Source organism: Thunnus thynnus, chromosome 4 (assembly GCF_963924715.1).
Source record: "Thunnus thynnus chromosome 4, fThuThy2.1, whole genome shotgun sequence".
Lineage (NCBI taxonomy): Eukaryota > Metazoa > Chordata > Actinopteri > Scombriformes > Scombridae > Thunnus > Thunnus thynnus.
This window is the reverse complement of record NC_089520.1, coordinates 20,988,937-21,009,108: the sequence shown is the minus strand read 5'-3', so window position 1 is coordinate 21,009,108 and position 20,172 is coordinate 20,988,937. Positions and strand designations below refer to the sequence as shown.

The following is a 20,172-nucleotide window of genomic DNA, read 5'->3' as shown; positions in this document are numbered from 1 at the left end:
GTGAAGAAAAATCTTAGCAAGGAGTTACCATTTTACCAGGAGGCCCAATTTTGCCGTTTTCACCTGCTTTACCCTGAAATATAACAGAACACAAGACACAACTGAGTAAATGTGGTAGAAAACAAACTGAGATATAAATAAATGAATAAATGGTTCAGACTGCTGGAGACACAAAAACAAAAAAGCTTGTGTGTGTGTGTGTGTGTGTGTGTGTGTGTGTGTGTGTGTGTGTGTGTGTGTACTCACAGGTGTCCCTGGAGTGCCTGGAGGCCCAACAGGCCCTCGGAGGCCCTGCTCTCCTCTAAGTCCTGGTAAACCCTAAAACAAACCAACACACACTAGAGTGAATCATCTAATCTTAGTTTTAGATAAACAAAATGTCCAGACTGATTTCATTTTTTCAGATATGCAGTACAGTGTGGAAAGGCTAATTTGAAAATAGAGAATTTGTGAAATGTAAGTTTTTAGAATAATTATAATGACTGTTATAATGCAATAGTCTCCTGCGCAACCCAACTGGTCTGGAGACATCTTTCCCTATGGTCAGCTTATGCAACCAGTCACAAGACTGGAATAAAATATCTCCACAGTGCCCTCTGCAGCATGCACACATAAAGTGCACAAAAGTGAGTGCAACATGGTGGCAGCCCTGTGTTTGATAAATATTTGTGTAAAATCGAATTTAGATAATATGATTAAAATCAGAAAATAAAATAACCTCTTGGACCAGATTACTAAATGAATACAAATCTGACAGTGTCTTGCATTGTTGTCACAGTGAAACTCACATCTCTCCCAGGATCTCCCTGTTTCCCAGGATCACCCTATAACACAAAGAAAAAAAGAAATACAGTGTATTAGTTGTGTACACATTAACCAATCAGTGATGTTCTATATGCAGTATGTTTGTGTGGATTGGTGAAAAATAGCAGTAACTGAGGTACCCTCTGACCAGGTGGTCCAGCAGCACCTGGTTTACCATCCAGACCAGGACGTCCATCTAACCCGGATGCTCCCCTTTCTCCCTAACCACACAGAGGTTTAGGGTTAAATTATTACATTTCCATTAAAGCTGAAACAGTAAGAGATGTTTTAGAAGTTTTAGTTTTAGTTTAAGTGGCACAATTCAACTTTTGGCCATGAAGCTTTCTGCCAGCCCCCCTGCACTTCATCCCACTGGGAATCTACTGCATGGGAAACAGAATCCGGCGGAATGAAGGACAGTGAGACCTGCCACTCACCAGAAAGCTGAAAATCCTTTGTTTTTTACTTTTTCAATACTAATAAAATTACACGGATCAGTAGGTGGGATTGTAAGAAACGCACTGATTGATTTCAAACCTTCTCTCCAGGGGCTCCTCTTTCTCCTGTGTCACCCTGGAAATATGAGAAGTAAAAGTGATGTAAATACATGTGAGAGGCAACAAGACGATGATTCAGATATTTACAGATATCTAGTTGTGAGAACTGATGAAGAGAAGCAGTGAAAGAAAAGAAACTCACTCTTGAGCCTGCAGGCCCCCGTTGTCCCTCTGGACCCTTTATGAACAGCAGGGAAAGAACAAGAAGTCACAAAGGATCATCAGTCACGCACATTAAATCAACAGGGAAAGGGGTCAGTGGACATACTGATGCATACAGTACACAATGACATATCAGATGCTCATGGAAGCATTTAAAAATTGCAAGAATGAGGAAAACTTACTCGTAGGCCTGAGGCTCCTGGAGTCCCTGCTTCGCCTTTCTGACCTTTGCCGCCATGCTCTCCTGGGTCGCCGGCGTCGCCCTGGGAATCACAAAGATGTCAACAACACTGATGTAAGTTGTTTTGGTTGTGACACTGTCTTTCATTTTATTTTTATCTATCAATTGTTCCATTATGTCGGCCATAAATAGCTGTAATAAGAGGATACGTATGCAATTGTGCATGGACACACATTTTCTTTTCAGGTACAGTACATACCTTCTCTCCTCTCTCTCCTTTACTCTGGCCTATGATGTCAGACTGTTGAAGAGAGCAAACACAGAAGATCACATGTAGTTCTGCTTCCTTTGTGTTATCAGAATCGAGTTGAATGAGGTTCAATAAACAGTAAAAATATGCTGGAGCTGGTTTATTTTGGCAAAAAAAAACGGACACACTCACAACTTTTCCTGGTGGTCCTGGAGGCCCTTGAGGTCCCTTGAAGAAGAGAGTGAAGTGTGTGAATCCGCAAACAGTATACATAAAGTTTGATAAGCACTTTGTGAAAAAAAGTAGACAACAAACCTGTTCTCCTTTCTCTCCTCTCAGTCCCGCAGGTCCAGGGCTGCCCTATGATCAAACACAGATCAATAATGATGCTGAGCAGCTCACCTTCCTCACTGTTTCTTTTCTCAAGTCCTCGGTGGAATAGCACAAAAGCATATTGAAAAGCTGTCTGTATGATGATACATAAACGTGTGTCTCACATTTCTTCCATGCTCTCCTGGGTCTCCCAAGTCTCCTTTCTCTCCTGGTCGTCCTGGCTGACCGGCAAGTCCCTGAGGGGAGTCAATAAAAATGTCCCCTTACTGATCTTTCCAACTTGGTAGTTTTAAAGTTTTAGTATGCTTTACTATAAAAATGTATCAATGACATTTGTCCTACCCTCAGTCCTCTTTCTCCTGACTTCCCTGGAAGTCCAGATTCACCCTGATGAAAAACAAATTTATTACAAACAAGATTAATAGTCTACTGCCATGCTAGCAGCTCTGAGGCTGTACTTAGGCACAGTGGAGCTTTGAGCTAAATGGTAACAAATCTTAGTTTAGTCTTTTAGCATTCTAACATTGAGTAATTAGAACTTAACAAACTACAGCTGAGGATAATGGGAACATAATTAGTTTTGCAAGTATTTGGTCAAAGTAAATCAAAGTAGGCTACCTCATCAAAGTGATTCCAATTCATCTTGAGGGGAACATGAATGTCTTTACCAAATTTAACAGTTATCCATCGTATAGTTGTTGAGAAATTTCACTCAAAACAACAAATGTCAACCTCATGGTGGAGCAAGGAAAGATAAAAATTCAGGGGCTCAACAAAGTCATTTGGATTCATCCTCTGGAGACCATGAAGGTCTGTAGCAAAATTTTGTGCTGGCGTCATTGATTTATAGATGGTGAGATATTCCACAGGATAAGTCACTAGGGACTATTCTCTGGGTACCATGAATGTCTACAAAAAAGGTTTATCTTAATCCGAGTTGCTCATTTATTTCAGTATGGACCAGTGCTACTAGCATAGAGCCATGCCACTAGCCATGCTGATACCTAAATATGGTAATGGGAAATGGGCAATGACATCTTCACACTAATCTTCATGGATTAAAAAATGTTTTTGGTGAGAGATAGATTCAGATAATGAGAATTGCATCAATAAATATTCAAGCAAAAAATGAAATGAAAATTAGTATTCTAAAAATGAGATACAGAGAGAATAAAAGAAACAGATCAAACTTACAGGAGTGCCTTCATCACCCTTCTCTCCTCTTTCTCCCTGTAAAATATAAAAATGAATAATTCATGGATTTTATCTCAAATCTACACAACAGCGAACATATACATGGGAAAATGTGAGAAAATTGACATGCCATACATTTGAGTGTATTTGTTTTTACCTCTTAAAGGGCATCTTTGGAAAGAGATGCGTGTCAGAAGGAACAGAAAACAGGCTTTCTGATCTTTGATTACAGCACTGAGAGCAACATGCAGCAACAGAAGCTTTGTTTTTACAATAGTATAACGAGCTATTTTATCCCCATTGCAACTTCAATGAGTAAAGACAGGTATGGAAGTGAATGCTATAATGTAGCTTAATGTAAGGGCTGGGCAATATAGTTAATATCATTGTCAGGATATTAATGAGAATGTTGTCAATATACTGTATATCACTAACTGCCAGATCATTAATTTGGACAACAGAAATTTGTAGAATGATAACACGATTAGATAAGCAAGCAACAATTACTTTCATTACAATAAATATGCAGATTATTTTCTTCATTCATCATTCAGTCACTAAATTGTCAATCACAATTTCCCATAATCCAAGGTGATATCGTAAAATGTCTTGTTTTGTCTGACAGACAGTCCAAAACCCATAGAAATTCCATTTACAGTAATGTAAAACAGAAAAAAACAGTAAATTCTCACATTGGAGAAGCTTTAACCAAATAATATTTGCTTGAAATTAGGTGATTAATTGATAAGTCTATTGACAGACGATTAATTGGCAGTACTATATGTAGAGAATGCTGACAACAAGCTTTTGATAAAAGTACCGGAAAAGGTGGCGAGAGAAGATACTGTTGAAGAGTAAACCATGTTACTTTTCACAGTCAAGAGTTGAAAGTTTCAGCCAGATCAGACACACAAGAACTCTGACCTCTTTCCCAGGAAGACCGGGCTTTCCTGGGATTCCTGGCCGCCCATTCTCCCCCCGCTCCCCTGGTTCACCTGGGTCTCCCTAAAGAACAGTTTCAAGACCACTTTAGCAATCAAATAAAGATGAATAAACAGAGAGGCTTAAGAAAACACAGCAGGCTTCTCACCTTGGTACCCGGCCTTCCACTGATACCAGCAGGTCCCTGAGGGAAGAGCACATGTTTTATGTATTTTTTGGTTTTGAGTGGTTTTAGGGCACGCCTTACACTGACAGGTGGCACAGGGGAATGTTTCATAAGTAATGGATGCTATTTTCAGGAATATATCACAGCAGTTGTAAATATTATGACTGCACCATCTGCTCTTCTGATAAAGAGTGGTGTTATGACGATTTCAGTCCGAACTTACTCGATCTCCTGGCTCTCCTTTAGCTCCAAGCACGCCTGACCCTCCTGACCCTGGAGCCCCCTTTAAGAAATGTCATTTGGTCAGTTTCTATGTGTACATTCTCACAATCACACACACACAAGCAAACAAATCCATATTTTCTGCAGCATTATCATCCCACGGTTACTCACTTTCTCTCCTCTCTGTCCTTGCTCTCCCTTTTCCCCCCTCTGCCCCTCAGTACCAGAGAGGCCTCGCTCACCCTGTGGGAGAAGAGCAAAGGAGAGGAAACCCATCAGAGTGAAGGATAGAGGAGTCAGTGCACAGCGAGCTCTGTTAAACTGAGTGGTTGTATGAGAGCAGAATGTGATAGCTTACCCGTTCCCCTTTCTGTCCTGCCAAACCTGGAACCTGGATGATATGAATAATACAGTCAAGACTTGTCACCACAGACAAAGACTGTCGTTGACATTAAGTGCATATGCAAAATGAAAGAAGAGATGAATTATTATTTCTCATGATTCTTTTTTCTTATCTGATAACTCACACTTCTGCCGGGCTCCCCTCGTTCGCCTTTGTTTCCCTGGGAACAGACACGTTCACTTGTTCTTTCATCTTTGCTTAGAAATTCATTACATCAGATTATGAAACGTTCTGCGATGGAATCACGTTCCTATTGACTCGCTGCTTCCCTCACGATTACACTTAATTGAATCAGTCTCACCTTTTCTCCTTCCAGTCCACTGGGCCCTGGTAAACCCTGATGACAAATGGAAAGACTCATTCATGAGACTCCCTGTGCATTTATAGTAGTCAGCTCAGGCAGCAAATATGAAACAAAAAGGATACACTGATGTCATTAGCCAAAACTACATGACAGTCTGTAACTTACTCTCAACCCTTGTGTTCCTGGGAGGCCTGGTTTCCCTGGGTCCCCCTGAGAAGACAACATTATTCAGATAAAAGTACAAAACGTGTCTGAAACTAAATATATTAACAGTTTAACTCATGTAAATCATAAACTAAAGCAACACTGCTGTACTCACTCTCTCCCCAGTTTCACCAACCAATCCTCTCTCCCCCTACAAGGAGACACATGTCAGAGAAATTTGCTAAGTAGTCTCATCTATCACAAAATGTACATATACAATTGCTCAATGAAAGATGTTAATTTTGTACTATTAAGCATCCTTTGTAACTGGAATTTTCCCATCAATACCAGTAACTTACAGAAAAAAAGTAGCAGCCATTCTGCATCTGACCTTTGCGTCTACACATTAATCAACTTTTTAAAAATGATCTTCCTGTAAACATGCAACAGTGATTTAGAATAGGAAGTGTTAACAAGTTAACTAAACCTGCTGCTATATCTGTGAATGTGGACCACAGTAAATATACTATGCACTCTCTCTCTCTCTCTCACACACACACACACACACACACACACACACACGTGCATGCTTGACTGATTCACTTCTTGTGACTCACCCTGTCTCCCTGTGATCCAGGCTCACCTGGCTGTCCACGGTCGCCCTATCAGGATTGAGAGAGTGAGAGAGGTCATTCATCCATTTAAACCTTACAACAGAAGTGATTTTTCTCACCTTTATCTTACCTTGCTGCCAATTTCTCCTGGAGACCCACGAGGACCCTGAAAGACATCAGCATGACTCTTAAGACATACACTTAACACCTCCACCAAGTAGAGATTCTGATTAAATTTAGTGAACTGTGAGGTATAGCAGCGATTGTTTTTTCCTTAGACTAACATCTTTCCATTTACATTTTCTCTCACTGCGAATTTTTTGCAAACCACTTTCATCAGTCTTCCCACAAATTTCACTTAATAATCTTTTTTTTTCACTTGAATTTGAGGGCATTTTGTTAAAACGTGGCATAACAGCAACAAAATCAATTCAAATATCCACAGATCTGGATCCAGATGCAGTTTCAACATTTTTAAATAACAACTTTGGAAGAGTGTGTAGCCTTATCAGAAGTGCGGTCACTGCTTTCTAGTATTTGTTGTGTTAATATTCCGCAAAAACTGGATTCATCATCACAATTTCAGCCGTCGATGTATAACCGCTGTGTGTCTGACCTACCCTGTCCCCGGGCTCTCCTTGCCTGCCCACTGGTCCGGGCGGCCCAACACCACCATCACCCTGAAAAACAACCACAGGCCATGTCTCTGAGATAAACAACCCACGTGTTCATCCACTCATACACCAAATCAATCTGCAGCTACCTTGTCTCCTTTGGCGCCCTGTGGTCCTGCTAGCCCTCTAGAACCCTGATCCCCTGGAGATCCTGGAATACCCTGATAATAAAAATGCAATTAGCAAATGCAAAATACACCCCCGCATGCACACAGAGTTCATCTGCAAACTGGACGTGTCAGCACATTGTCAGTGATTGACGGCACTTACTGGGGAGCCCCTCTCGCCCTTCACAGCCACCCCGCTGCCTACTCCTGGAGGTCCCTGTCAGCAAAGAGAGATAAGAGCTCAGAATCATTATGCTGGCATATTCCTCAGGATATCTCTGCAGTGAGAGGACAAGCTGGTGATGGTGTGACTCACCCTCTCTCCTGTACTGCCCTTGTCTCCCTGCAGAAAGAGAGAGAAGATGCAGAACATCGTTGTAAGGATAAAGTTTCTCTATGATAACCTACTCGAGAGGTAGATGTGCTTCATGTGTATGCATGCATGGTTCATACACAAACAAGCCACCTCTCTGCTGCTCCATATAATATCTCAACACTAGGACAAACTGCTACATGAAAATACAAGACGAGGTAGAATACTGAATTATAAAAATATGTAATCATCGTTCATCAGAAGTCAAATAATTTATCATACTTTTCTTGATTCAAAATTCTTTTAAATCCACAGAAAGAAAATCTTTTTTTTACATTCTTGAGAATTTGTACTGTATTGCTAGTTTGCTGGAAATGACAATTCATATTTTGAAAAATTATAAAAAGTTGATTCATGTGAGTTTCCAGATAAATGTCTTCACAGATATGCACTAGATATGCACCATCAGTGTCTGTCTCAATTAAATATCAAAATTTCTTTTTGGAAAAAAAATCATTAAGATCTGTTAAAAAAAACATTTTGAAATTAGAAAACATACATTTGATATGATATTGTGTGACAAAAATAATCTCTCAAGCATCAGATTTGTGAGCACATGCAGTAAATGCTTGAGCCTCCACCGAGGAAGTTAGTGGCTCAATGCTACCACCGTGTGTGCAAGTCTTAAAACAACAGTTGCATCTTAGACCAGTTGTTAAGAGTCAAAAGACTTCATAAAGATTTCATTAAGGTCTTTAAAATGCCTACAGAGAAATAAGTCTTAGACACAGTTATTCTGCAGTATGTAAAAATCTAAATGAATGAATGCATTAATGGAGTATACATCGTGAAGCATACATTTTAAAAATATCTGTTTTCACAATAATCTGAATACAGTGTAGTCGATGCCTACTCAACTTAAAAGCATAACAACATTAAAGGTGATAATATTATCTCTTATTTATGGGCTTAGTCTAAAAGAACAGATAGACTTTCATATGTATTTCCGATTGTAAAAAGATTTCTTGTACATACAGTATAATGTCTCTAAGAAGCTCAATAAAACAGCATGAATAGTTGAAGCTGATGTTTCCAGCAACCAATAACAGCAGGGGAACTATTTCAATGATTTAAAATTCTGTATCCATTATGCAATATTAAATTAGTTAGTTAACACAATATCCTAATGTTAATCAATCCACCAGGTCCATATGTTTTTACACTCTAAGATACTAAAGGGATAGGGGAAACACTGGTGAGTCCAGCTTTATCCAACCAAATAGCTTGTACTTTGCCTGTAAGTTTCAATTCTTCACCTTTCTGATTTTCTACCATTTGGGATTTTTACAAACTTTTGATTGTTCTCAAAAAGTTATTTTTTACATTTACTCTTTAAGAGCTGACATAAATATACAAATATTTAAAGCATTACTTTCTAAATTAAGTGAAATGGATCAAAGCAGGAGAGGAGGCTAACCTTGATAGAGAGTCCTGGTGTTCCTGGTATCCCTGGACGACCATCCTGACCTGGCGTTCCTGAAACTCCAGCAGCACCTTTAGCTCCGTCGCTACCTGGCCGACCAGGGGCACCCTTAACACAAAATATAAACACTAATTGTTATAAAGAAATGAGGGCTGCAGATTCATTATCTAAAATTTTCCAACACATTTTGACCTCTCTGCTGCAGTTGGACATTTTTTCACAGATGAGAGTGTCTGTGGGATTTAGGCTAAATGTGACCATTTCATTTGTTATCACTTTGTGGCCACATGGATCTTGATGATGGATCTTGTGCTAGGCTTTCCAGTTTGCCTCTTACCGGTATTCCTGGGATGCCTGGTTCTCCTTTCCTCCCTGGAAGACCCCCTCCAGATATAGCTGAACCTGGCTCACCCTAAAAACAACAGCAGCAAGTACCATGAACAAACACACAAATATTATATTACATATCATTTTGCTCTCTGTCTCTTTCAAACTGGCACAAACAAACTACACACGCACTTTGGTAGATTAGGGAAAAGGTTAGAAATGATCACTCAGCTCACCCTTTCACCTTTATCGCCCTTTGACCCTGGTGACCCTGGCACACCGGGTTCACCCTAGAACAATAGAAAAAGACTTAGGAAGCACTGTGCTTGATATTTAAGTGTCTACCTAACAACTCTGTGGATCAGGATAACAGAGGGTTACTCACTGTGTCTCCTCTGATACCAGGTATGCCCTGTGAACCCTGAAGGACAATAAAACAACATAATTGATCATTTTAATAAAACATGAATTCATCCAATAGTACCCTGGTTTTTGGTTTTGGCTGAACTCACCGGGACTCCTACATTTCCAGGGGAACCTGGTCGTCCTGGCAACCCTGGACTCCCATCAACACCAGGAAAACCCTAGAAAGAGAACAAACTGATTGTTAAGTCAGTCCTGATTGGGAAAGTTTGTGTAATATTGGTATGACCTTAGCTGTACTCACTCTCTCCCCCTTTTCACCTTTCACCCTTGCTGAGGGCTCACTAGGGATAGTTTGGCCTGGTGGACCTGGGCGTCCTTCAGGGCCTCTGGGGCCATCCCTCCCAGGCAAACCATCGCGACCCTGCATCACAAACACAGACGGATACATTATTAGGATGTACAATAAATAATATTTTGAAAAATCAGTACATTGCCACTTAGAAACATCAGGGTCAATGATGAGGAATGACTCACAGGCTCTCCCTTGCGTCCAGCTGCACCATCTCTGCCACTGTCACCCTATAGCAGTCCAACAAAAAATGGCACGTAAACAGGTGAAAATATGTATTACAAGAAGAGTGGTTAAAAAAGGAGCTACTTTCTGCACTGTACCTTCTCTCCACGTTCTCCCCTCTCACCCTGAAAAATGATAAAGATTAAACTTATTTAGAGCTTAAGGATGTTTCTGGTAGTCATAAAGTGTCCTGTATAATCCTCAGAGCTGGAGCTGAGTTTATTTAATAAACTGAACTGAATGAAAAAGGCTATAATACAGTATGGAGGTGCAATTACAGAATGACTCACCCGAGGGCACTGAACGGTACACCGGTCTGGACCGGTCTGGACAGAAACAAAGACAGAAACATTAAGCAGAGATGAGTGAGCCTTTTGTCCTTGAGTGCTCCTTTATTACAATCATTTAAACCCATGCCGGTTCCTTAACTAAAATACCACAAATCAGAATCTGTGTCCAACTTTAAGATTTCATTTGGTGAAGAAATAATGCTGAAAAGAGTGTGATAGATATAGCAATATCACAATAGTGGGAGATGTCTCTAATGTGAGAAACATAATTATGAACAAAATAAATGCTTTTTCCAGATTTCTTCTTACCACTGGTACTCTGGCAATACCACAAAGCAAGTCTGCCAGACCAGTATGTAGTGTGTCCAACTGTGCTGCATCACGCGTATACAGGATGTTCCGGGTGTTGCCATCCGTCAATGCCCGACGCAGCTCATCAGTATTCGCCCGGTCTACACCCACTGCTAATACTGTCACACCTAGCAAGAACACCAACAGATTTTTCTCGTTGAACAGACACAGATTTGGGGGTTTTCGGGGTTTGTGTGTGTGTATATATATATATATATATATATATATATATATATATATATATATATATATATATATATATATATATATATATATATATATATATATATATATGTGATATACATATATATATGCTGGCTGAGCCGGCTAACCTCCGCTTAGCCCTCTGCTAACTTGAATGGATCAAATTTTGATAGTGAAACAAGCCATTTCACAGGGGTTGTGTGACACTCAAAACTATTTATCCACCATTATACAGCCGAAACAGTAGCAACGGAGTAGGCTACGGCAGAGCCTATGACGTAAGCAATGTCGACAATGTTTTTGTAATTACTCTCACTGCCAGAAGGGGGTGACAAAAGTCCCACATTGCAGCTTTAAGACAATCTATGTGAAATATTTTCAAAGAGAATTTTACATGCATGTCTGTAGCTGATTAACCTGATAATCAATAATTTTTTTTATTTTTAATTTCCTGGAGATCTGGAACCAGGTTAGTGGATGATGAACTTAATGCTAAACAAAGCCTTCTATCATACAGCCAACCATATGTATAGGGGCAGGGAGTTACTTCCAGTGAAGCTAAACCCTAACTTTCATTCTAAAGATGATAAGAATATCACTGCTTGCTGCTCTGCTCCAGCACACCTGTAGTTCTGAGATTACTGGCTGCCAGAGTGAGGTTGTCAGCAGATTTTTTGTCAGCAATGATGACAACAACACCGGGGACCGTCGGTCTCCGTCCAGCTGAGGGGGTCAAAAGGTACTGTTGGGTGAAAGTCACTGCCTGGCCTGCAGAGGGAGACAGACAATATCACAACTAAGTTCAGTGAGGGACAACACCAGTAAGGATATTCATCAGAAAAGAGTGAGAAAAAAACAGACCAATATTATTCCCTGGGCTTTCATCAAAAGGTGTGGACTGGATCTCTTGAAGCAGTGTGTCAAACCTGCTGTGACGATTAAGCAGGAACCATATTTTGGGTCTGTAACCATACACAACAACTCCCACCTGAAACAAGCAGAAAACGAAATCAAATGTAAGCATTTCACAATAGGCCATAAGCAAAACATTTACATGCCCATAGATAATGTGAGCTATACCAGCCTTGTATCTCTCCATGCCCAGTTTTGAGACTTATTTGTACCTGTGAGTCGCGGGGTCCAATGGTGTGGATCGACCCAGCTGCACTAGTGAGAAGTGCACGCAGAGGACTTGCAAGGTTTATCCGATCCGTAGATGCCGGCACCAGGAACACCACATCCAAACGCCCGCCCACACACACTGTGGAAGTAGAAGTATATGAGTAAGTGAGGTATCCAAAGATGTTTAAAACTATGTTGAGTTTATTAATAGTCCCATGTTAGTATGTTACCAGTGCGTTCATCGACAGAGCTTTCTGTTCCCAGTCCACTTTCAAAGGTGGGCTGTATGGTAAAGCGGTATCGACGGCCCAAACGAAGCCCAGTCACCTGGTAAGAGCTGGATGAAGCCGGGAGCGTAACAGACTGGCCTCGGCCAGTGTCTGAGAAATGTAAAGTTATAATCACAAGACTGTAAAGCTGCATATTAATGTCTGCAATAAAACATATAATGATGTTTAATAATATGTTTCACCTGTCTCCTCTCTCCAGCGTAGAATATATCCCCTGGCACCTTGTAGTGGAGTCCAGCCCAGCCGCACAGAACTCTGGGTAATCTCTGCCACTTGTAAAGTTGTGGTGGGTAGTGGGGGACCAGCTGTATCGAACAAATAATAATAATAATAATAATAATAATAATAATAATAATAATAATAATAATAATAATAATAATGTGCACATAAACACATTAAATTTGACCTTTCATTTCATGTATCTAATGTATTTTTTGTCATTCACTTTGAAAAACTTTTGATCATTTTTAAGGCTTGTGGGAACCCTGGATTACTGTTGGGATATAGGAAGACAGGACTCACGTGTGGTGACTCTGACAGACACAGGGGTTCCCTCTCGGTTCTGAACTAAAGCCTTGACCTGCACCTCATACTGAGCTCCAGGGTCTAGCCGGTCTAAATCCACTGCTGTCACGTCTCCTCCGACCAGCTGACTCTTCTCCTCACCACCTACAGCAGCATACAGCCAAAGCAATGAGCAGTTGAACACAGTCCAGCAGCCATAGAATATCCATCACAGAAATCATTTATTTCTCATTTAGGTCAGACTCTGACCTGGCATGCATGGTTTAAAGGAAACTTTGGGAACTTTACAAATGAGCTGTGAGATCTATAAAACTTTATGAGATTTTATCACAAAATAAAGACAGACCAGCAATAATCCTACCATCTGTTCTCCTCCAAGACACGCGATAAGCCGTTGCTCCCTGCACACCAACCCAAGTGACTCGGACAACCTCTCCCCGGGTTTCCTGGACTTGCAGTGACGTCACCGTCCCGACCACAGACTGATCTGACTCTGCCAGTACAGACAGTTAACGTGTTTCAAGCATTCTTTATTTACATAGTCCCAATTACTGTATTTTGTATTTTCCTGCTCATATACAAGCTTTTTCTCAATATTCTCAGGACAACAGCAAAAATGTGCATTTGACAAATTCAGTGTGGTACCTGTTCTGATAGTCAGAGTGGCAGGACTTCCTTCTCGAGAACCACTCAGTGCAGAAACTAACACACTGTAGGCAGAATCTGACTGTAGTCCATCAATGACGAAGGAGGAGACATCAGCAGCCACATTACGAGTTGTTTCAGCTCCTGCAACAAGCAACAACATTGCAGAAAGATGGAAATTCTCCAACAAGAGGCTGACAGTCAAATCACCACCCAAATCCACTTACTGTAGTATTCATTATGTTGGCCTGCTATCATGTACTGATGTATCTTCTTTAAGGATTTAATGCTGACAGAGTCGACCATAACATATTACTAGACAGACTGGAAAACTGGGTGGGACTTTCTGGCACAGTACTGAATCGGTTTGAATCCTACTTAAAGGACAGAGACTTCTTTGTGTCTATAGGTAATTACACATCTGAGCGGACAAAAACGACATGTGGAGTTCCCCGAGCCTTCATTCTGGGAACTCTTCTGTTCAACATCTACATGCTGCCACTGGCTCAAATTATGGAAAACATCAAAATATGATACCACAGTTATGCAGACGACACACAAATTTACATAACCATATCACCAGGGGACTATGGTCCAATACAAGCACTGAGTAAGTGCATTGAATAAATCAACGATTGGATGTGCCAGAATTTTCCTCAATTAAACAAAGACAAAACTGAAGTAAGTGTTTTTGGAGCCAAGGAAGAGTAATTAAAAGTCAGCACTCAGCTTTGATCGAATGTTAAAAACTACAAACCAAGCCAGAAATCTTGGTGTAGTCATGGACTCAAACCTGAATTTCAACAGCCACATTAAGACAATTATAAAGTTAGTCTACTATCACCTGAAGAATATATCAAGAATTAAAAGACTTATGTCCCAGCAGGATTTGGAAAAATTTGTCCATGCATTTATCTTCAGTAGACTTGACCACTGTAATGGTGTCTTCACAGGTGCTGCTGCTGCACTAAACGGTTTTGAGCCAAAATACATTTCTGATCCGCTGCTACGTTATGAACCATCTAGACTTCTCAGGTGGTCTGGGACAGGTCTGCTTTCTGTCCCCTAAACATGGAGAAGCAGGGTTTAGTTTTTATGCTCCACATCTGAAACAAACACCCAAACAACTGCAGGTCTGCTGCAACTCTCAGTTTTTTTTAAATCACAGCTGAAGACTTTTGAGGGTTAAGGGTTAATATCTTACACTGCACTGTAATTTTTATTTTATTGTTTTATCTGTCTTATTCTATTTTAGCTTATTTTTATTTCCAAATTTTAACACTTTTTTAACTGTATTTAAATGTCTTTTTTACATTGCCTTGTGTTGCTTTTATATTCTGTCTTGATGCCTTTTATGCTCTATGTAAAGCACTCTGAATTGCCTTGCTGTTGAAATGGGCTATACAAGTAAACTTGTCTTGCCAATGCTAATCATTGCTTACCATCATCACGCCGCCAAGTGATCTTATAGCCAGTCGCTCTAGGGGCGAGCGTCCATGCAATGCGTATCGTCCGAGATGTGACGTCAATGATCTGAAGGCCAGACACTGATCCACTGTGGGGATTAGTCCGGGAAGAAAGTGTGACCACCTCTCCAACGCGCTGATCAACCACAGCTGCAACACCAATCATCAGCGCCTGATCTGGTTGTAGGCCATCTATAGTGAAAGCCAAGATGTCCGCACCCACAAGACGAGACTGCTCCACACCTACAACATAGAGCAAGAAGGAATATAAAATAAGCCAATGAAGATATGAAGCTTCAAAGTCAGCTTCAGAATCTGTCACCTGTTTTTTCAACAGGTTTGATCATGTGATGTAAAATACAATATGACAAAACAGCATTCAAAATGATGACCTCACAAATTCCTTTCAGCACATAACTTACTGTTGCCTTGTCTCCAAGTAATCCTGTACCCTGTTACCCCAGTAACACCTGTCCAGGCAATTCGAATTCTCCGACTGTTTGCGTTTGTCACTCTGAGGTTAGTCACTCTGCCAGCACCTTGTTCTGAAATTAAGGACATACTCTTGTGACAATCTCTAATTCTTTTTAAGAAAGCAGGCTTGAGTATTTCCCTTCTAGGGCAACTACACAGACAAAGAAATGGTTGCACATCAGGAATTCCATCCAATGCAATGGGCTCTCAAAGATATTTTTTTAATATTTAGACATACAAGATGTGTTGGGTAATGATCCACATGTCACATTAAGCAATACACAGTATACGTTGAACACTGTCACTTTTCGCCTCACCTGGTTTGATGTAGACAGTCACTGGGTCTCCTTCATTTTCTCCTACCAGTGCTGTGACACTCACACCATAAGACACCCCCACTGTCAGGTCTCTGAGGTCAAGGGTCGTCTGGTTTCCAGGGATAACCTGAATTTCATCTGTTCCCGCTGTCATGATATAAAGCACACAGCGACACTATACTCACACACATGTTTTCATCCATAATTGGGCACTAAGAAATCTAAATGAAAAATAAAACAATCAATAAAATCAATCAGTCTACCATCAGTGTTTAGGATAATGATGCGGTATTGTGTGGCCCCAGCAACACCAGTCCAGCCAAGTCTGACGATGGTGCCCAGAGACTCCACCACTCTCAGGTTGGACACCCTCCCGACTGGCTGTTCCTCTGTAACACCAGAGGATTAGGACAGTCATGAAAAATCTATTCAAGTACAAAAAAATCATTCGGAACTGCAATCCAGCACATTCATGACCCATAAATCAATCCAAAATGGATTCAGAGTTTAGAGTGCCCCCTGGCTGGGTCATTGACCTCTGGATGTGGTGGAGACAGGTGTGGCCTCTTCACGACCTTCAAACAGGGTGTACAGGGTGATGACATATTCTGTGTTGGGCTGAAGGCCTGTTAGCTCATAGCTGCTGGTGCTTCTAGGGAAGGACAGCGTCTGGACACGGCCTCCTGGAGACAGAGCAGCAATCAGTTGTAGGTGGTTGTGTTGGATGTATATACTTCCTACTATCTGTACCTTCAAAGTGGGGTATAATGCAATATTATTTCAACCAAATAACACAGTGAAGAGATAATGATTAAGTCATCAGGGCACACATTATGCAACCTGAAGTCACTCAAAAATGAGATCTGAAACAATTTCATTACTATGGAGTTCAATGACTTTTTAGGTTTGCAATTGTTGCAGGTTTCATTAGATACCAAAATCACTATGATCATAATAATAACATTCATGTTGCCCAGCCCTACTTAAAAGTCATTTATATGAGTTCATATGCTATTAGTACATGAGTTTTTGAGCATGGGTGTGAGTGTGTGTGTGTGTGTGTGTGTGTGTGACATCTATGTATATCTGACCTTCCCCCTCCTTCCACTCCAGGCGATACCCCTGAGAGGACTGAATGATTCTCCAGGTGAGGCGGATAGAGGAGGGTCCAGTGGTAGCTGCTCTGAGGACCTGCTGCTCCTGACGCTCTGAGGAAAGCGTGTTATATAATATGTATGTAATTATGTAACATGTAATAAATAAAGCTCTTTTCCCATCAATCCATCAATGAAAAATATTACATTTACAACTGCATTGTTGATATCATTGCTTTATCCTTAACTGATAAAACAGTAAAATTTATAGAATTGATTTATTTGTAGAAATACATTTTGATTCACTATAAACTCAAACAATGCTAATGAAAGGCAATCTGTATTTTTGCCATCTTACACACATACCTGCTGCAGTACTTCGAAGTCAGTCGAACCTGTAGAATTCATTAAACTTCGAGAGAATTCTACTATAAAGTACTCTACTGACATTTCAACTGAGTCACGCTTTTAAAAACACATCATAGCTGCAGGGTTGTAGCCACAAATTCTGGTCTGCTTGCAAACATGTCACACCCTGACACATTAACTTAGTACAGCATCATGTCTTATGCTGAAGGCAGACGATTACAGGACTCATGGGAAGATGATTGCTCTCAGTGCAACAGACAGTGTCTCATATCATATCGTATATATTATCTGTAGAATGAATATCACAGATAGTATACAGTGTACAATGGGTTTATCTGAGCTTTTTTGCTGACAACATCTGCTGATGGGAGCGGTGAGAGCGAACCAAATAGTAAGGTTGTGGGTTGTAAAACCAAAACAATTAGTTAAAAAAAACACTGAAACACTGTAGAGACTGTTGGGTTCGTCACTACAAGTGACCCCTTTCACATTACACATACAGTACTGTAGTCATGTGATCCACTGTTCACAATAAAGTTTGTTTACAGAGGCTTAAAGCAACTTAGCTTTTTTATTTGATATAACTGGGGATATCAGTGATCCCAGTGCAAAGCAAAAGAGAAGTAAACTAAGTAAGTGATCATGGATATGCATGCCATTTTGAAACCCTTCCAAACCCAAAATTAATTTGTACATTACCCAAATACAGTATTTAAACATATTCGCATACACATATTGCACATATCTATGTCAGAACTGTGGTGGTGGTTTTCTTATCTTTAGGGTTCAGAAATCTCTTGTAAAATGATACAAAGACTACAGTGTTGAGGGGATGCCAATATTATAGCACTGACAACTGAATAAATTGGAGAATGCATCTTTCATTTCAGACACAATACGTGGACGTGTTTCAAAGAAATGCATGGGTGAAGTTCAAATGCATGATGTGACAAAGAGCAAGAAATCATCACACAGGTCATCCCCATGAGACAGACAAACACTTTCTCTCTTTTCTTGCACATGTGATGAGCATACATCAATGAATAAGTGGCAGGTGTCGTTAGGGGAGCTCAAAGGTCAAAGAACAAAGTCTACAAGCCCATGTCTGAGTAATAAGCACCCACTGATGTCCCTTTAAGGCCAGTGAGAGTCAGACAGTAAAAAAAAGTCAGGATTTTACTTCATGTACATACTTTGCATGATTAAATGCCATAAATGAGACAAATGAGAATTTTGAACTTTAACTTTCTTCCATCTAACTTTAACACGGTCTTTAATATATACTGTCAAGGACTTCATGTACAAAGCTTAACAAGACATTAAAATATATTCCAAGATCATGAATTTTGTTCAAGTTGATGGTGCTGATGAATATATTAATTACATGTTTGTAAATAAATATGAGTCATTCAATGTGGGCTGTACTGAAAGAAAAAAAAAGTCAACACATTTTTTCCTAATGAGTAGGAACAAATGTCTCATCACAAGCAACAAACACAACTAACTTGTAAACCTACTGGTTTACACAGGAACAAACATCGGAGAAACAAGCTCAGCTAAATTTAAGTTAGTGTGGTGTATACATCTCTCATCTTTGATGGCAGAACTAGGGCAAACAAGGCCTCTCAGTCCTCCATGTCTGCCAGTTCTCTGCTCAGTACAGTGGCTCTGCAGTGACTCAGACTTCATTCAAATAATACTGGTCCGACTGAAGTGACGCCATATGTGCATTACTCATGAGAGACAGATGGTGTGCGTGTATAATGAGTGTGTAGGTGTGCTGGAAGTGTTCCTTAAACAGAGCTAAAGAGTAACACGTGTGGGTTTTCAGAAGAGGGACAAACAGCAAGGAAGATTTTCTATCTTCGCTTTCTGTTTCCTGTCGCTTCACTGGAAACATCAAGCATCTTTTCAAACAGCAGTCTTATAAATGCTGTACAGTATACGGTTCACTACAATTACTGATTTAGAAACATAAAAGTACAAAAAAATAAATGGAATAGCAAATAGCAGAGATTGAGCTTTGATGTTGTGGTAAATACCTAGAATTACACCCACCTATCTTGAATCTGGCCGTTGCTACAGGGCCCTCAGTGTTGCCTTCATACAGCGGGATGACAGTGAGGATGTACTCAGTGTCTGGCTGAAGTCTGGACAAAGTGTGAAACTGAGTGTCACCAGCGACCTCAACACTCTCAACATTCCGGCCTTTGTAGACAGAAAAACAAAACACATGAAACATATTTAAAACAAATCAGGAGAAAAAAAAAATCATAATCAGAGTAAAAGATGTTGATGTGTTTGATGTTGTCTGACCTGTAAACGGTCCCCAGACGAGACGGTAGGCTCGCGTGCCAGCGACTGCTCTCCACCGCACATGAACACTGCCCTCTGACGCCGTCTCCACTGATAACTGCTGCACTGCCTCAAGGCGCACTGACGCATGCAAAAACATGCCACACACAGACATTGTGAATGTTTACTAATTGAAACCTCCACAAGCAGACAGTATCACTATATACTATGTGTTCTATCAAGTACAAATACCGCATCTATGACTTGTAAATTTATTACTAAATTTACAGCTGTATTACTGATTAAGACTGATCAAATTACAAGCTTTCATAATCATCATTAATGGTAAATAGACTGTATTTATATAGCACCTTTCTAGTCTTCCAACCATGCAGAGTGCTTTACAATACATGTCAACATTCACCCATTCACACACACATTCATACACTGATGGCAGAGGCTGCCACCCAAGGTGCCAACCTGCCCATCAGGATCTAATCTAATGCACATTCACATAACGATGCATCGGGAGCAATTTGAGGTTCAGTATCATGCCCAGGGCACTTCGACATGCAGACTGGAGGAGCGAACTGCCGATCCTCCAATTAAC

General features: G+C 40.4%; 1 protein-coding gene across 2 annotated transcripts in view; it reads right to left on the bottom strand.

Annotated features, from left to right (window-relative positions):
• The window catches only part of col7a1 (collagen, type VII, alpha 1), a 55,406-nt gene that overhangs the window by 23,428 nt on the left and 11,806 nt on the right, over positions 1–20,172 (bottom strand). For both annotated transcript variants that reach the window (XM_067587428.1, XM_067587427.1), the window contains exons 11-64: positions 19,584–19,703; positions 19,326–19,475; positions 16,896–17,012; positions 16,341–16,487; positions 16,068–16,193; positions 15,805–15,951; positions 15,436–15,558; positions 14,990–15,256; positions 13,548–13,691; positions 13,264–13,395; positions 12,900–13,046; positions 12,560–12,682; positions 12,318–12,467; positions 12,090–12,226; positions 11,827–11,953; positions 11,590–11,733; positions 10,720–10,889; positions 10,411–10,446; positions 10,219–10,245; positions 10,081–10,125; positions 9,848–9,967; positions 9,693–9,764; positions 9,566–9,601; positions 9,417–9,470; positions 9,191–9,265; positions 8,848–8,961; positions 7,374–7,400; positions 7,221–7,274; positions 7,040–7,111; positions 6,897–6,956; positions 6,407–6,442; positions 6,280–6,324; positions 5,838–5,873; positions 5,684–5,728; positions 5,516–5,551; positions 5,339–5,374; positions 5,170–5,202; positions 4,983–5,054; positions 4,813–4,872; positions 4,572–4,607; positions 4,406–4,486; positions 3,482–3,517; positions 2,630–2,674; positions 2,452–2,523; positions 2,270–2,314; positions 2,147–2,182; positions 1,964–2,005; positions 1,706–1,786; positions 1,504–1,539; positions 1,342–1,377; positions 945–1,025; positions 789–824; positions 247–318; positions 29–73 (exon numbers count right to left, since the gene is read on the bottom strand). In XM_067587428.1, the coding sequence (XP_067443529.1) occupies positions 29–73; positions 247–318; positions 789–824; positions 945–1,025; positions 1,342–1,377; positions 1,504–1,539; positions 1,706–1,786; positions 1,964–2,005; positions 2,147–2,182; positions 2,270–2,314; positions 2,452–2,523; positions 2,630–2,674; positions 3,482–3,517; positions 4,406–4,486; positions 4,572–4,607; positions 4,813–4,872; positions 4,983–5,054; positions 5,170–5,202; positions 5,339–5,374; positions 5,516–5,551; positions 5,684–5,728; positions 5,838–5,873; positions 6,280–6,324; positions 6,407–6,442; positions 6,897–6,956; positions 7,040–7,111; positions 7,221–7,274; positions 7,374–7,400; positions 8,848–8,961; positions 9,191–9,265; positions 9,417–9,470; positions 9,566–9,601; positions 9,693–9,764; positions 9,848–9,967; positions 10,081–10,125; positions 10,219–10,245; positions 10,411–10,446; positions 10,720–10,889; positions 11,590–11,733; positions 11,827–11,953; positions 12,090–12,226; positions 12,318–12,467; positions 12,560–12,682; positions 12,900–13,046; positions 13,264–13,395; positions 13,548–13,691; positions 14,990–15,256; positions 15,436–15,558; positions 15,805–15,951; positions 16,068–16,193; positions 16,341–16,487; positions 16,896–17,012; positions 19,326–19,475; positions 19,584–19,703 (4,442 nt within the window). The remainder of the gene's footprint in view (positions 1–28; positions 74–246; positions 319–788; positions 825–944; positions 1,026–1,341; positions 1,378–1,503; positions 1,540–1,705; positions 1,787–1,963; positions 2,006–2,146; positions 2,183–2,269; positions 2,315–2,451; positions 2,524–2,629; positions 2,675–3,481; positions 3,518–4,405; positions 4,487–4,571; positions 4,608–4,812; positions 4,873–4,982; positions 5,055–5,169; positions 5,203–5,338; positions 5,375–5,515; positions 5,552–5,683; positions 5,729–5,837; positions 5,874–6,279; positions 6,325–6,406; positions 6,443–6,896; positions 6,957–7,039; positions 7,112–7,220; positions 7,275–7,373; positions 7,401–8,847; positions 8,962–9,190; positions 9,266–9,416; positions 9,471–9,565; positions 9,602–9,692; positions 9,765–9,847; positions 9,968–10,080; positions 10,126–10,218; positions 10,246–10,410; positions 10,447–10,719; positions 10,890–11,589; positions 11,734–11,826; positions 11,954–12,089; positions 12,227–12,317; positions 12,468–12,559; positions 12,683–12,899; positions 13,047–13,263; positions 13,396–13,547; positions 13,692–14,989; positions 15,257–15,435; positions 15,559–15,804; positions 15,952–16,067; positions 16,194–16,340; positions 16,488–16,895; positions 17,013–19,325; positions 19,476–19,583; positions 19,704–20,172) is intronic.